The 18,336-nt window shown below is 38.8% G+C and overlaps 2 protein-coding genes across 2 annotated transcripts in view; one reads left to right on the top strand and one right to left on the bottom strand.

The window, feature by feature from the left end:
- LOC306741313 (troponin T, fast skeletal muscle isoforms-like) overlaps positions 1-4,572 on the top strand; it is a gene marked incomplete at its 5' end in the record, with an annotated part of 15,320 nt that extends 10,748 nt beyond the window's left edge. Inside the window, 2 exons of the mRNA XM_079223591.1 lie at positions 119-159; positions 4,204-4,572. Of these exons, the coding sequence (XP_079079717.1) occupies positions 119-159; positions 4,204-4,237 (75 nt within the window). The remainder of the gene's footprint in view (positions 1-118; positions 160-4,203) is intronic.
- A 4,624-nt stretch (positions 4,573-9,196) lies between these two features.
- On the bottom strand, positions 9,197-11,977 carry myod1 (myogenic differentiation 1; the record flags this gene model as incomplete). The annotated part of the gene is made up of 3 exons (XM_079224199.1): positions 9,197-9,453; positions 10,137-10,215; positions 11,411-11,977. 3 exons carry the CDS (start codon positions 11,975-11,977, stop codon positions 9,197-9,199), a joined length of 903 nt encoding a protein of 300 aa, XP_079080325.1.
- Positions 11,978-18,336: the final 6,359 nt, after the last annotated feature.

Here is an 18,336-nt window from a genome sequence, read left to right as displayed (position 1 = left end):
CTCCTCAGTCTGGACCAGCTGTTGTTGTTGTTGTTGTTGTTGATAATAATGACGGCGAGCATCCAGCCGAGCGACCCTCCGGGTTTGAACCCTCGATATGCTCTTTGAATCCCTCCAGGTTACAACCCTGCGTAAGAGAGTGGAAGAGCTCAGTAAATTGTAAGTAGAGCTGAGCAGCAGACGCTCGAGGCTCGCTGCATGTTGGCATGAAGGTCACTGGGGGCCATTTGAAGGTCACTAGGAGCCACATAAGGGCGCTAGGAGCCACAGCGCCCCCCGCTGGCCGGCAGGAGGCCACACACCACCGGGGATAAAAAGAAAACTGAAAGAGGGAACTGAAGAGTTTGTTTTCCAAAAGTGACACCTGAACATCCGCTGTGGAAAAAAGCCAACCAGACGGTTAAATTCCCTTTATTTTAATGTTTTATGTTGCTTTAAGTGAACAAAAACAAGTCTTCTGAATGCTTCACCAAAACACAGCACTGAGCGAACTAGTGGATTGAAACGCGTCTAATTTGCTTTCATTTATTTTTTGCGACGTATAACATTTTGTATTAAGATTCAACATCTTAGCTAGTGAGTCTAGCAGACGTTCATGATCAATCTCACTATACTAGCTGGTCAGCTAACCTGCTCAACGTTCAAAATGGAAAAGTAAAATGTTTTTTAACTTTTAACATACGTTTTCCACGTTAGCTAGTTGGCCGGCTTGTAACCTTTGACTCCAGAAACACTATAATTAGCTGTTAACTATTTTTTTTCTACGTTAGCTAGTGAGTCTAGCTGACTGTTCATGATCAATCTCACCATTTTAGCCAGCTATATACTATAACTATTCAATAAGAGGGCAATCTTCTTTTGTGTAACTACAGGAATTTTCCCCTCTGAGCTTCCGTACAAAATTTAAACAAACAGGAAATTATTATATCAAACAATGCAGTCACCTTTCATCCTCTACATTTCCCAATGTGAGGACCCTATTTATTTATTTTAAGAATGCGTTGTTGTTCTTGCTGTCATCTAATCAGCGATGTCTATTTTGGAATCAAACTCTTCAGTTAAAAGCAGATTGAGGATGTGAAGTGGAGCTCCTCCACGTTCTGTCCCGGTCTGGATGTCTTAGCTTTAGCATCACAGAGCCCGGAGGTCAGGGGTCAGGTGTGTGAGCTCCGACAGGTAAGTCAGACTTCCCCCGTCGAGGTGAAGCCGGGTCTCTAAAGTTCTCCACGTTTCTTTGAGGGAAACCACGACGGGCGTCTTAACGCAACAACAATCAGGAAGGGAAGCAGAGGGGAAGTCCTTTTCCTCGGAGGTAAATGTGTTAAAGCTGCCGCTGTGTCGTCTTGCAGGTTCTCTCCTGCAGGCACCGCATTGATGAGTTGCAGAAGCAGTAAGTATATAGCGGCCCGGCGGGCTAATCCTCCAAAACGTAACTCCCGACCGTCTGCGTGAAACCTTTTCTTTATCCGAACATGAACCGTCTTGAGCATCCATGGCGGTTCATGGCAGTTTACGGCAGAAAACCTTCCCTCAGTCGGGACTGTCTTGTGCTCTTAGTTTGATGTAAACTGGATATTGGAAAAGAAGATGTTTTCATGTCGGAGAAGATTTGTAGCTTCGGTCTTTAAATCCGCTTTGTTTAGAAGTTTCAACGTAATATAGCGCCCCGAAATCATAAACTCATAAATCATGTTGCCATGTCACCTTTCATTACATCATTAACATGATTCAAATTAACATGCTAATAAGCTGCAAGTTAAAACACACATTTATGCTATTTGAATAGTTTATAGTTGGCTAAAATGGTGAGATTGATCAGGAAAAGTCAGCTCAACTCACTAGCTAACGTAGAAATCTTTTGTTTTGTTTACAGCTAATTATAGCATTTTTGTAGTCAAAAGTTACAACAAACATTTAAGCCATGTTTATAGTTTATAGTTATAGTTTATAGCTGGCAAAAATGGTGAGATTGATCATGAAAAATCGGCTAGACCCACTAGCTAACATAGAAAAAAAATAGTTATCAGCTAATCATAGTGTTTCTGGAGTCAAAAGTTAAACAACTATTTTACTTTAGTTATTTCAAAATTGTAGCAGCCGGCCAACTAGCTAACGTGGAAAACGTATGTTAAAAGTTTAAAACATTTTACTTTTCCATTTTGAACGTTGAGCAGGTTAGCTGACCAGCTAGTATGGTGAGATTGAATGTTTGCTAGACTCACTAGCTAACGTAGAAAAGAAAAAAAGTAGAACTAAACTGAATTGTTTACAACTAATAGTGATATTTCTCGTCTTGTTTTAATAATACATTTTATTCGTACGGCAGTTCAAAAGGTTGTCAAGGCGCTTTACATGTTAAAAACAAACAATTTACTGATGATGTAACAGTAAGAAATAAAACAATAAATACATAATAATAAATCTCATTTAAATGTTATTGTCCTGATAAAACATTTCTGTCTCAGAAACATTTGTTGACTAAATTGTGTTCGTCATCACGGAGACGCCGTTATGTTCATGTGGTAGAAAAGACAAATTGTGGAATTTCATGCAAATGGTTTGCTAAATCAACTCAAGATAAATATAAATCATTTGTTCACTTGATTTAGCAATCTGTGTGCATTTATTTCCATTTTCTTTTCCTGAGATATGTACTGTCCCAAACATTCTATGTGTTGTTTATCTTTTGTTCCCATTCATAACATCACGTTTTGTTTCATTCATAACTGGTGATGGGATCATACCAGTGTTGGTTATGTAGGGAGTGTTCCCTGGCGTTCTCTGAAAAAGCATCGATAATCCTCTGAACAGTTACACCGGCCAATAAAACGTAGACAGTGGAAACTCTTTTGAGACCGTAAAAATAAATAAAACAATGAAAGAAAATGTAATTATTAAGAGCAATTATGACCCAAGTTGGTGCGACCTTTTTCAGTGTAAAGGTCGGGGCGCTCCTCCTCATACTGACCGCTTTACTTCATTGTGTGTGAGCGCCATTGCAACAGCAAAGCTAAACCGCTAAAGGTAATCAGTCAGTGGGCGGCGGTCGGACTCGGTAACCTGCAGGTAAGTGCTGCACGGGTTTGTGTTTGATTCCTGCCTGAACTTCAACATGTCAACAGAGACGTCTGCTTTTACTTTTGCCATTTTGGATGTAGTTTCACGTTCTGCATGAAAAAATGAAGTTGTTGAAATTAAATGGTATTATTTCTCTCTGATTACTTTTGAATACAAGCAGTTTAAAACATGAGAACTTAAACATTATATCCATTCATTCACACCTTGCAAGCTTGGTTCCACTAAATTAAATATATTTTTGTCGTTCATTTACCATTTTATTGATTTGACTGTTGCAGGAAAATGTTAACTGTGCCGGGATCGTTAGCTATGTTGGCTACGTTAGCTACCCAGAGGTTTTTGCACGATCGGATAAATGTAAATGTGCAAAAACAAAAACTATGACATGCAAACAAAACAGAAAACTGAAGAATTCCTGCTCATCATATCGAGCTAACAAAATAAATGCAAACTAGATGGAGAGCAAGTGTTTTAGCTGCTTTCTGCGTCAGTTAGCATCCCATTAGCATTCAGTGTCGGACGTGGGAACAAAATTGACTTTTGAGTTAAATTTAAACATGTATTTCTTATTTCTGACCATTTATGCTCCACCTTTTCCCTTATTGGACCCTTAAGCATCCATTTAACATAGATTTTTGTTCAACTTCACTCTTTTTTTCACATGTCGGATAGGTTTTACGACAGCCAAACATTTTATTTTGTATCACTAATTAAAAGATTTGAACCCTGCAAACTAAATTATGATTATCTCTGGTGGAGAAAGGGAGGAAAAGTATATTTCCTGGAAGGATTTTGAAAGACGTCCTAGCAGACGTGCTAATACGTTTTCCCGAGCTGCTAGCTAGCGCTGCTCCTAGCTAGCGCTGCTGCTAGCTTGCTAGAGCGAGGTCACTGACCGGAGGTAGGAGCGGCTTGTAACCCGAGGGTAGTTTACGTTTTCTCATCCATAAACCATTCTTTATATAAGGAGCCTTCAAGAAAGCTATCAATCCCAGAGGTGTGAATTTGTGTTAAACGAAAAGGCGCCACCTGTTAGCTGATGAACGCAACGTTTACAAATTGTCAGATTTCTGACAATGTTTCCCGTATTCTTTTGTGTGTTTTTTTTCTTCTTCCGTATCACAGCAGCAAGAAGGGAGCCGCCCGCCGCAGAAAGTAGAAAGGTCGTCTCAGAAAAGCCAACCGCGATCGCCCCGGACACACGCCTGGCGAAGCAACGCACGCGGCGGCGGCGAAAGGTCGCAGCTCAGAAGACGCTAGCAACGCTGAGGTGGACTTCAACCCACGTCCCGGTTCACGCAACCAGGAGCCTTTAGCTGCTGTTCAATCGGAATAAAAACTAAAAAAAACAGAAAAACTTGTTTCGCCATCACGCTTCCTCGCCCTGCGCTGGTTTGGTTCTCAGAATTTTTGTAAATAAAGTGTGACTCTTCAAGCCGTGTCTGTAGAGCTGTTGTCATTCAGAAACCAATAAAGTTCAGTATGTTTCACACAGTCATTTGTTCAACACTGTTTTCTAACTGCAGAGTTGAATCGAACTTAATCGGCAAAATATATTAAAGCTCTGCATTTAACAACTTCACAAAGTCTCAAAACGTTTTAGTTGCTTCTTTTTTTCCAGAAATACACACACATATATATATATATATATATATATATATATATATATATATATATATATATATATATATATATATATATATATATATAGGAGACAACAGGACACAGGTGAGTGATGCTGACGGTGATCACCTGTCTTCAGGTCTATGAAGCCCAACATGGAGCTGGTTTCACATCTGTTTGGGAGCTGTGATGATTTCGGTGAACTGATTAGACTTTGAATACGAAGGATCAGTGAGCATGTGTAATTACATGAAGACCGTGTCCCTGATCTTCATTTAATAGGCCGATACAACCAGAAAGAGACAATAATGACCACAAAGAAACATGAGACGTCTACAAAGAGACACAGACAACAACTAACTAGAGATGCAAAACGACTTCAAGTGACTCATTGATTCACAACGACTAAGAACGGGGCATAAAAGCCAAAAAAGACAGCATTACTACAAAGAGACGCTAAAGAAGTATTACAACGAGCAATAAAACTACAAAATGACACGAAACAATTACAAAGAAACTCAAAAGGACCAAAAAAAGAAACAAAAACATACAAAGTGACAAAGATAGCAATACAACTACAAAGAAACATAAAATACAACGACACAAAACAATTACAAAGAGAGACAAAAACGACCAAAAAGAAACATAAAACGACTACAAAGAGAACAAAAAGAAACATAAAACGACTACAAAGAGAACAAAAAGAAACATAAAACGACTACAAAGAGAACAAAAAGAAACAAAACAACTACAAAGAGAACAAAAAGAAACAAAACAACTACAAAGAGACATACAATAAAATGACACAAAACAATTAGACCCAAAACGACAAAAAGAGAAACAAAAACGACTAAAAAGAGATACAAAGAGACCAAAAAGAAACAAAATGACTACGGAGAGAAAAGATAAAAGAACTAAAAGAGATACAAAGAGACCAAAAAGAAACAAAATGACTACAAAGAGAAAAGATAAAAGAACTAAAAGAGATACAAAGAGACCAAAAAGAAACAAAATGACTACAGAGAGAAAAGATAAAATAACTAAAAGAGATACAAAGAGACCAAAAAGAAACAAAAAGACTACAGAGAGAAAAGATAAAAGAAACAAAAAGACTACAGAGAGAAAAGATAAAAGAACTAAAAGAGATACAAAGAGAGCAAAAAGAAACAGAACCGCTACAAAGAGACGCATCAGCCCGTCTTGTTCTCAGAACATCTTCCTTCTTCTTTTAGTTCCTGCATACATTTTGTCAAAATGTCAAAGTAAGAAAAACCCAAATAATGAAAAGAATGACGACTTCATTCATTTAGCTGCTTTTCACTCTGAATAGTGCAAAGTTTAAAATACATAAATCTGATTCTGACTCTAATCACAAGTAAAAGTCCAGCATTCAGAACTTTAAGTAAAAGTATTAGCACACAAAAAATACTTAAAGTACAAAAAGTAAAGGTATATTTTATTAGCATTTTTATATGTTGATTATATTTGGTTTTAAGTAACTACAGCCGTCAGAGAAATGTAGTTGAGTAAAAAAGACGATTATTTACTCTATTCTATGCAAGTACTAATGTGTAGGTCAGAATTGTACTTGATTATTTATAATGTATATATATATATATATATATATATATATATATATATATATATATATATATATATATATATATATATATATACATTATAAATAATCAAGTATATATATATATATATATATATATATATATATATATATATATATATATATATATATAGACATATATCTCATTTCATAAATAAAAAGTCCACATGCTGTTTTATGATCATGTGTGAATACATATATTTTGTTCGTTTAATTAAGAACTTCAGTGCAAATTAATCTGATTTCCTGAGAAATGTTATTAATATATTTTTATTATATTTATTATGTTTATACAACATAACTAAGTTTCACAATGTCTGGATATACGATTCCATCACAATACGTGATTTAGTTTTAAAATAAGTTCATATTTTCTGATCCACATAAACTCCTGCAGTTCTCCACGCGGCCACACGGGGGCGCTGCTGCTCTGTTTATTCAGCAGCTCTTTAAGAAACGGAACGTTTCATTCTCAAGGTTTTTGGAGAAATGTCAAAAAGCTTATTGTAGATATGTTTATATGAAGATTGGTTAAATTAATCACTTTACTCTCAATTAAAGTTTCTTTTCCTGAAGACGGCTACAAAACTAACACATTTAATTTTGAGGCATTACAAAAGTGTGTGTGTGTTCGTATATATATATATATATATATATATATATATATATATATATATATATACATATATATATATACATATATATACATATATACATATATATATATACATATACATATATACATATACACATATACATATATATATACCTATATACCTTTTTAGAAAAAAATAAAATATATGACATAATTAAAAACATATATTAAAAGCGTTGTTCTGTGAAGGCTCGTTGAATAAAAATGAAATATGTTTATTTTTATAGTTGCAGTTAATAGTCAAATGATTATTTTAGTTAAATCTAAAAAGGTAAATATTTAAAATATACTTTATGTTTCACTATTTCCTTTTAGCTTCACCACAAAAAATATACTTTTAATTCCCTGAATAAAAAAGTAAAAAAGTAAAATTATCCTGAGGCCTAAATAGTAAATAATTCATCATGAAATAAAACATTTGAAAGAAATTAAACAGAGTCGTGTTGTTTATTATAAATAATCATTTCATTTATTTGTCACTCAGTTTTCAGATGTATAAATATAAAGTTTAACATTTTTCACAACAAACAAAAGCACATACAGACGGAAACATTAAATACATAATTAATACGTTCAGTTGGAACAAATCAGCTCTTATTTACATAATATGTACAGAAACAGAAACATGGTCCTATGGAGATAAATGTTGTTGTTGTTTACTTTGACAGGAAGGTCTGAGCCGCCTTCACAATAAAATACTTCCACAGTTATTTATTCCTGCAGGTTTTGAAGACATCTTTCTAATAATCTCAGGATTATTCAGATGTTTATGAGGGAGACGAACAGAGTGGAGGAATGTAAATCATGTTGTTTGTTTTGGCCTCCGTCCTTCATCAGAGAGGAAGACAGATCTGAAGGACTCGAGCGGAGCCGTTAAAATGTTTCCTCATAACTTAAAACTAAATAAAAACAGCAGGAACTGATCAGTGATCCTGTTTAACAAAATAAAACTACGATTCCCAGCATTAAGTCACACGTACTTATTTTAACAGGAAGTATAATCTGGGGTCAAATATGTTTAGTATGGAAGATCATTCATGGCGGAAAATACATCTTACTTTGGAATGATGACATCAACATTTTATCTTCTACATTTCCCCCCTTATTTTTCAAAATAAGAGTATATAAGTTTAATTAAAGACATAATAAATTGGTATAATTTAATTCAAATTAGAACGATAAATATTTGTCGCTGAAACTAAAAATCTATTGAATTAAGACATAATTCATATTTAGAAATAAAGATATGTTGTGACTTTATCTCAGAGCTTCATCGGCTGCTGGAGTTTGTTGGACTAGACATCTATAAAATCTGATTATAAAATATTAAACTCCATCTGCTGATGAGACTGAGAGAGTTTATGACGCACGATTGATCAAAGGGTCGTGAATGCTCTTTCACACTCAATAATTATTAATATTATTATTTTCCAGCAGGAATGAGCTTCCATACTTTTCAGTTTCAGGACATAAACCAGACGGATGATTTGTCTCCAGATTAAAAAACAAACATGTTTAAGTTGTTCAGTAGATTTCAGAATAAAGGACCGCGAGGACCCGGATGTGAAGGTCTGGACCTGATCGATCAAGTCTCTATAGGACCTGATAGATGAGGTCTCTATAGGACCTTCAGGTCTCTATAGGACCTGATAGATGAGGTCTCTATAGGACCTGATCGATCAAGTCTCTATAGGACCTGAAGGTCTCTATAGGACCTGAAGGTCTCTATAGGACCTGAAGGTCTCTATAGGACCTGGTAGATGAGGTCTCTATAGGACCTTCAGGTCTCTATAGGATCTTCAGGTCTCTATAGGACCTTCAGGTCTCTATAGGACCTGATAGATGAGGTCTCTATAGGACCTTCAGGTCTCTATAGGACCTTCAGGTCTCTATCGGACCTGATCGATCAAGTCTCTATAGGACCTGATAGATGAGGTCTCTATAGGACCTGATAGATGAGGTCTCTATATGACCTTCAGGTCTCTATAGGACCTTCAAGTCTCTATAGGACCTGATAGATGAGGTCTCTATATGACCTTCAGGTCTCTATAGGACCTTCAGGTCTCTATAGGACCTTCAGGTCTCTATAGGACCTGGTAGATGAGGTCTCTATAGGACCTGATAGATGAGGTCTCTATAGGACCTGATAGATGAGGTCTCTATAGGACCTGATAGATGGGGTCTCTATATGACCTTCAGGTCTCTATAGGACCTTCAGGTCTCTATAGGACCTGGTAGATGAGGTTCGGGTCCTGGCTGGCGGGCGGGGCGGGGACGTGGACGGGCCCCGGGGCCTCAGGGACGGGGTCCGGCGGCGAGGCCCCGGGGTCGGCGGCGGGAGCGTGAGGAAGAAGAGGAAGAAGAGGAGGAAGAGGAGGAAGAGGAGGAGGCAGCTGGCTGCTGCTGGAGATCCGCTCCACGATGCTGGACAGGCAGTCCAGGCTGGAGACCACGGAGCTGCGGCTGCTCCTCACGCCGCCTGCAGGGGGAGCAGCGCTACTACATGAGCTACTATATCATCATAACCACCATAATATCATAATATTCATATTTATAACCACGTAATAATGTTCATAACCACGGATTATTAATTTAATAGGTTTTGTTTTAACAACAACATCCTGAACATCTGTTTAATTATTTTAATCAAAGTAACAAATAGCAACAACATTATTTTCCTGATTATAAACAAACTATTTTCATTCATTTTATTTATTTATTCATAGTAGTTTTTTACTGTAAATAATATTAATGATAAAAACAACACACTTTCTTTCTTCATATCTGGATTCATAACGAGATATTTCAGTAAAATAAAAGTAATTTGTTTATATTTATGTTAAATTATGGAAAACTTCAGATTATTTAACATTAATTAAATGCTCATTAAACTAATTACATTTTCTCTTACTATTTCAATTTCTACAAAACATTTTTCTCAATTTAAAATGATTATTGTTTGTAAATAAATAAATATATTTGGCTAATTAACTAAACAAAAGCTGCTCACTTTATTTTATGGTTTTATTTTCCTCATCATCTGAAACTCTGTTTTACTACCGAGGTGCATTATTTAAATTAGCATCATAATTAGCCTGTTAGCTGGTCATATTATCGTTATGATTATAATATAATCATAAAAATTGATTCTAGGTTTCTTACCGTTTGGAGTCTCAGAGAAATATGAGCTGTCATAGCTTCCTCTTCTGTTTGATTGACAGGTCGAAGTGTTGAAATCCGTCTGCAGAAACAAAAACATGACGAATATATTAAAAATACATTTCTGCATAAGCTTAAATATTAATATTCAACTAGAGAGAAAAACATAAAGTTAAATGTTGCAGCTTCAAAAATAATTTAAAATGTTAAATTAAAAACGAAGAAAACACAAAAAAGGTCAAAACTTAATTTTGAGATATTGCAGAGAGAAAAACGGCAGATTTATATTTAAATGAAGTCACAAAACTGACCGTTAGTTTAGTCTTTTATATTTAAGGTTTTAGGGTTATTTTTCTTCAAAGGTTTGCATTTAAAATAATTTCATCAAAAAAAAGGTAAAACGAAGTGTTGCTTTGGTTCGTTAAAATTGTTTTAATGTTTTACATATTTTCACATTTTAAAACCTAAATAAATGTTTTCCTTACAAAACGTGAACATGTCAAATATTTATTTAGTACAGAATGAAAAAGATCAAACGAAAACAAAACTTTTAATGTCCACAAAAAAATAACAAATCTGATGATTCATCAGGAAAGAAACTAAACTTTAATTTAAACTTCTTCGTATTTTTCCTTCCGACCTTAAATTACAGATATTTAACATTATTTAACTTTACTAAACATTTACTGTACTAAACATTTACTTTACTTATACACTTCATATACTCTTATACACTTTACTGTGTTTTGTTTACACACACATTATACATATATATATAGAGAGAGAGAGAGAGAGAGAGTATTTTGCATTTCTGAAATTTTGTATTTTTATTGTATTTGTTGTGTCTCATATGTAACTTACTACTGACTAACGAATTTCCCTCTGGGATAAATAAAGTATACATCTATCTATTTATTTACTTTACTGTACTTTACTTTACTTAATATTTATCTGGAGTTTTGATCCAGAAAATGATCCATTCGATTCAATATTTATTTTTGTGGAGTTAATAAGATAAAATGCTGCGTGAGAACAGTTAAAAAAATGAAAAATATGATCAGAAAATGTAAAGATTCCCCACAAAGACGCAAACTAAATACACATTTAAATAAACAACACATTAATACAAAGAGACTAAATAAACTTTAGATAAACACAAAGACACAAACAGACTAAATACACTTCAAACAAACACAATGACACAGCCCAAATAACCCCTAACCGTCAACGTGCCCGCGGCGCGTAAAGGCGCAGCAGCCGCCGGTCCCTGAACTCACCATGCCGTCGGAGCAGTCGGAGCGCGGGCTGGAGGCGCTGGAGTCCCCGCTGTAGGGCTCCAGCAGCGCCGGGTAGAAGCCGTCCTCCTGGCCGCCGCGCAGCAGCGCCTGCAGGGACTCGATGTAGCTGATGGCGTTGCGCAGGATCTCCACTTTGGGCAGCCGCTGGTTGGGGTTGGAGCTCGTGCATCGCTTCAGGGACTCGAACGCGTCGTTGACCTTCCCGAGCCGCCGGCGCTCGCGCAGCGTGGCCGCCTTGCGCCGGTCCGCGCTGGTGGTCTTCCGCTTGCAGGCCTTGCAGGCCCACAGCAGGCAGCGGCCCGCCTGGTGGTGCCCGCTGGGCGCGCGCACGTGCTCGTCGTCCTGGTGGAGGTGCGGGAGCGAGGAAGAGGAGCAGGAGGAGGAAGGCGAGGAAGGCGAGGAGGAAGAGGAGTCCGGCTTCAGGCCCGCGTGCACGAGCCGCGGGTCCAGGTCCTCGAAGAAGTGCATGTCGCTGGTGTTGAAGCACGGGTCGTCGTAGAAGTCATCGGCCGCGGGGATGGGGAACGACATATCCGACAGCTCCATGGCCCTGAACGCACCACGGAGGAGGAAGGTCCAGGAGAGGAGAGAGAGGAGAGAGAGGAAGAGGAGGAGGAGGAGGAAGAGGAGCTGTCAGTGTTGTGTTTAGGGACCGGGAGTCCCGTCACTGTCTGGCCTCTCAGCTGTTGACCTGGAGCCTCTTATACCTGGGGCCAAGCGGGGGGGCGGGGCCGGCTCGTGACGTCACCAGGGCTCCGGCTAATCAGCGGGCAGCGGGAGGGGTTTACAGCTTCACGGTAATTAGTGTACAATTACCTCTAACAGAGCAGTAACAGCAGGGTAAGTACTGCTGCGAAGTACAACAGAAAGTACTGCGAGGGACAGAAAGTACTGCATAAAGTACTGCGAGGGAACATAAACACATATCGCAGTACTTTATACTATACTTGTGTTTTCCTGCATCACTCACTTTAGACCAACACAAAGTTCTTGTCTTGAACATGAAGATGGCATAACAATAACAGAAATAAAAATATAATCAGAGGCCTGAAGTATTAAAAACTACTAAAATAACAGATTTAATAAACTGAAACTTTAAATAAACTAAAGGCGTGATTATTATATTTTTTATTCTGTACTTTATTATTGTCTGACAAACCTCATGTTTGTATTCATGTTTAATGTTAATATATTTAAATGAATACACATTTAAGTGACAAAAAAATGCATAAAAAACAACAATAAACATGTTGTAATGCAGTTAAAATAAAAAATAAATACAGTTACAATAAAAGCCATGTCTGATTGAATAAATCAAAATTTCTCATTTGTTCTATTAAAAGTCAAGAAAATGACAAAAACTAAGTTTTAAAAAGAGAACATTTCTAGAATAAAACAACAACACAACGTTTTCTTGTCAGCAGGGAGAAAAGTTATTCTCATCCATAAATAATAATTTGTGGTTCCTGTCATCAGAACAGACGCTGACCTTTGACCTCGTTCCTGTTTGTTGAAATCTGAAAACTCTTTTTATGGATGAAATCAAAAGATGTGTCACATTTAAAAAGAGAGATATTAATGATTCATATTCATGTCTTTATGAGTCAAACTCTTTTATTTAAGAGATACTACATGAACAGCCTTCCTCCTCCTCCTCTTCATCACCATCACTGCCCCGCCTCCCTCCAGAATCCTTATCGATGCAGATTATTGATGCATAATAAAGCAGCAGAGTTCCTGCTGGCTGCAGTACCGGGGCGCCGCCGCCGGAGGGCGCTGGAGAGCAACGGACTCACGGGACCCTCAAGAGGCTCAGAGGAAGATCACCAGCATCTTTCAGAAACACACACACACACACACACACACACACACACACACACACACATAAATCCAACATTTTTAATAAAAACTTGAATGACAAAAAATAATGCAAATTGCTATAATTCATTATTTAATTAATTTTATTATGCAGAACAAACCCCCGAAATGTTTCAGAGAATGGAACCCGCGTTCACAACACAATAATAAAACACTGAATACGGTGAAAATATTTATATACACAAGTTACCAAGGAAACTTGTTCCTTGCTATCATGACCATGCGATGCAAGCCAACCTGAAGCTTCTGTGATGGTGTCATTACTGTATTTAAGAGGTAACTCTCTCTCATCCATGGAGCAGTCCAGGATACGCTATTGACATCATGTTGTGTTTCTGACTCTGCTCCTTCTTCGAAGAATAAATGTCCTGATTAATGATTTTACCTCAAGGTGTCAAGTACATTTTTCTATCACGAGGCTAATCCCGTCATCACACCGGCCCTTCTATTCACTTATGGATGTAATCAAAGATATGACAGGTTTTTTAATTTTTTTATTTATGCGTCTCTTTGGTTTAAATGACTTTGGCTCCAATCTCACATCACAAAGAACAAACGTTCAACAACATGAACACGCCATGAGCTAACGTTAGGAGCTAACGTTATGAGCTAACGTTAGCTAAGAAAGCCTAGTTCATAGAGAATATACACATTCAAATATGTTTTAAATAAAATGTAAATCACACAGTTCTGTTTTGATGGCAGTGAAATAATCTATCTTGACTCCCAAGATGTCACCTGGTCCTTTGTAGAAAATCAACATTTGAATCCTTCATTCAGCGCTTTTTCAACGTAGAAGTAAAAATACAGAACAATATCTTAAGTTTAGTTGCCTCAACTTAACTTTTGGTTTAGTTGCCTAAACCTAACTATTGGTAGTTTAGGTAACTAAACCTAACTATTGGTGGTTTAGTTGAGGCCGTGGAGATGAACCTCAGAGTGACGTGCACACCTCAGAGTGACGTGCACACCCTTTGACGTGCACACCCTTTGACGTGCACACCCTTTGACGTGCACACCCTTTGAGAGGCGGATAACGAGGCGTCCCAAACCGGCTGACTGGACTCGGGGCCTCGGCCCTGAAGCGATTTCACACGAGTCGTAAAGCCGGGGGCCGCGCTGCGACGCGCCAACGCCGCTGCCGCCCGATGCCGCCCGGCCATCTGGAAACGCCATCAGCACCGCTGTCCCTCTGCCGCAGCATTAATCTCGCCAATTTTACGGAACTCAAGAGGTTGGGGGGCGAGGGGGGAAATGGACACCGACGGCTTCAGGCCAGAGTCGGGGTTTCAGGTCTCCGGGGTTTAACCCCTCCCTCCCTCGCTCACGGGGTCGTAACTCCCTCGGTCTCTGAGCGCCTCCCTGGATGAAGACGAGGTCTCTGATGAAGACGAGGTCTCTGATGAAGACGAGGCCGCCTGCTGACGGGACGAAGGCCGGAGGAGTGAATCCTGCTGACGCGGCGCTTTGGGGGTGAAACGAGAACGCCGATGAAGTTCAGATCACACGTTTTAGTTTCAAATCAACTCTTCTTACCGGATCACCGAGACGAGGGTCAGGCGCTCGTGACCTCTGACCTCTGACTGTAACTCATGCACTGAAGTACTGCACAGTTTTTTTACTCCAGTACATTTATCTCTGGTTACTTCTCAGTTTCAGGGTTTTCACGTTAAAATGTAAAGTCGTTTGAATGAGTCTCACCTCCACCGAGTAGAACATGAAACATTAAAATACTATAACTCCAATAAAAGGACATTCTGCTGAATTCTGCATGTACTTCTGATACATAACAAGTACATTGTGTTGATTGTACTGCATACTTTTTCTTTGCATTTGTTTGTAAAATATCTTGACTGTAATACAGTATTTATACTGTGTTGTATGAGCAATGTTACTCAAATGGACTATTTCTTCTTTGTGTATTAGTAATTTTACCCTAAACAGAATATTTATAATGTGCTGTATTAGTACTTTTACTGAAACAGAGTATTTATTCTGTGTGGCATTAGTATCTGGTCTTTGTCAGACTCCCTGTGGTCTCTGTCAGGCCTCTATCTGGTCTCTGTCAGACCTCTACATGGTCTCTGTCAGACCTCTACATGGTCTCTGTCAGACCTCTACATGGTCTCTGTCAGACCTCTACCTGGTCTCGGTCAGACCTCTACCTGGTCTCGGTCAGACCTCTATCTGGTCTCTGTCAGACCTCTATCTGGTCTCTGTCAGACCTCTACATGGTCTCGGTCAGACCTCTACCTGGTCTCGGTCAGACCTCTACATGGTCTCTGTCAGACCTCTACCTGGTCTCGGTGAGACCTCTACCTGGTCTCGGTCAGACCTCTATCTGGTCTCGGTCAGACCTCTATCTGGTCTCGGTCAGACCTCTACATGGTCTCTGTCAGACCTCTACATGGTCTCGGTCAGACCTCTATCTGGTCTCGGTCAGACCTCTATCTGGTCTCTGTCAGACCTCTATCTGGTCTCGGTCAGACCTCTATCTGGTCTCTGTCAGACCTCTACATGGTCTCGGTCAGACCTCTACATGGTCTCGGTCAGACCTCTATCTGGTCTCTGTCAGACCTCTACATGGTCTCGGTCAGACCTCTATCTGGTCTCGGTCAGACCTCTATCTGGTCTCTGTCAGACCTCTACATGGTCTCTGTCAGACCTCTATCTGGTCTCGGTCAGACCTCTATCTGGTCTCTGTCAGACCTCTACATGGTCTCGGTCAGACCTCTATCTGGTCTCGGTCAGACCTCTACATGGTCTCGGTCAGACCTCTACCTGGTCTCGGTCAGACCTCTACATGGTCTCTGTCAGACCTCTATCTGGTCTCGGTCAGACCTCTACATGGTCTCGGTCAGACCTCTATCTGGTCTCTGTCAGACCTCTACATGGTCTCTGTCAGACCTCTATCTGGTCTCTGTCAGACCTCTATCTGGTCTCTGTCAGACCTCTACATGGTCTCGGTCAGACCTCTACATGGTCTCGGTCAGACCTCTACCTGGTCTCGGTCAGACCTCTACATGGTCTCGGTCAGACCTCTATCTGGTCTCTGTCAGACCTCTACATGGTCTCGGTCAGACCTCTACATGGTCTCGGTCAGACCTCTATCTGGTCTCTGTCAGACCTCTACATGGTCTCGGTCAGACCTCTACATGGTCTCTGTCAGACCTCTACATGGTCTCTGTCAGACCTCTATCTGGTCTCGGTCAGACCTCTACATGGTCTCGGTCAGACCTCTATCTGGTCTCGGTCAGACCTCTACATGGTCTCGGTCAGACCTCTACATGGTCTCTGTCAGACCTGTACATGGTCTCGGTCAGACCTCTATCTGGTCTCGGTCAGACCTCTACATGGTCTCGGTCAGACCTGTGGTCTCGTGGACCCGCCTCCTGCAGAGAGGCTGTAATCCTTTACAGTGAGGTCCGGCCCAGGGTGATTACCGAGCTGTCGGAGGTGGTCTAAGGGGGGTTCGTGTCAAGGGTGTGGGGTCCTGTTGACCCTTGGGGTGCTCCGGGGCTGAGAGCCGGCCTTTCTTCCCTCCCGGACCAGCTGACCCCCCTCTGGACCAGCTGACCCCCCAGGGAGCAGCAGCCCCTCCCGTCACTCACCCTGCAACAGGAGAGGAGGCAGAACCAGGGGGGTCGCCTCTGAACAAGGACCCAGATCCCAGTGAAACCGGATTGCAGACCAGGTTCATGGTCTTGGACCTAAACCACCATTAAATATATGTATATGTGTGTATATCATCATATAAATATATATCATCATATAAATATATGTCATCATATAGTTCAACATTTGTGGAAAAACATTCATTCACGTTCTTTCTGAGAGTTAAATGTTCAGTGAATATGAATCCTGTCAGCCTACACTGTAAAAACTAATCATAATTTTACAGAAAATAACTCAGTAGTAATTACTCTGTAAAATTACAGACATTATCTGTAAATTAACAAACCAACTGTTAATTTAAGGATTATACTAATAATTTAAAAAAAATAATCTAATTTTTGTAGAGAAAGATTACTGTATTATTTATACAGCATTGTTACTGCTTTCTTAAGTTACATACAAATTCATGTAAAATAACAATATTTCACTGCAAAACCTTGAATGAAAATTTCCGTAAATTTATGGTTTTCGCCCTAAATTTGAATTTAGCTTTTTTACCTTAATTTTACGTTTCTTTTGTTTGGCAGCCAGACATTTGACATTGTCAGCTATTAATTTGTCTTCTTATTAAACACTTTTTTATTAGGGGTTGCTTTAACCGTGTTTTAACTGTTTTTATTTGGTTTTACTATATATGGGCTCTGTGGCACTCAAAAATGAAATGTATTATTATTATTATTTTTAAAGTTCTTGTTTTTTTACAGTGTAGCTTAGCTAGCCGGGACAATCAAAGACCATCCAACGCCTCTAAAGATCATTTATGAACATAATGTTTGATAATCTGATATTAAGTCACTGATACAGAAACATTATTTACTCTTACAAATAATTTGACTGCTCAATTATGTGAAAAAGTCCCATATAAAGCAGATCTATATTAAACTGATTGTCTTCTTGACCATAATTACAGATGAGTTCACCTGTAACATAAAACCAAGAATGAAAAGACTATAAAAGAATATAAACTGGAAACATATAAGAATAAAAAAGTTATATTCTGTGGCACCAATAAATGACTGTACAATAACGGTATATAACTGTCCCTTGTTATTACAGACATTTTCCATTCTTAAAATACATCTTTTACCTTTAATGTCAAAGATATATATTTTATTTTTCATGTATTTTTACAAAATGGAAAAAAATCTGTAAAATTACAGTTTTTTTAACGGTGTTTTAAGAAGTTTTACTTTAATTTCCAATATGTGATGTTGAGTTATTTTAACTTAAAAGAGCAGCAAAAGAGGCACTTACAGATACACGCAAGATAATAACGAGACAGGACACACACACACACACACACACACACACACACACACACACACACACACACACACACACACACACACACA

Source organism: Taurulus bubalis, assembly GCF_910589615.1.
Source record: "Taurulus bubalis genome assembly, chromosome: 9".
In the NCBI taxonomy this organism is placed as follows: Eukaryota; Metazoa; Chordata; class Actinopteri; order Perciformes; family Cottidae; genus Taurulus; species Taurulus bubalis.
This window is presented reverse-complemented; position numbering and strand designations above follow the sequence as displayed.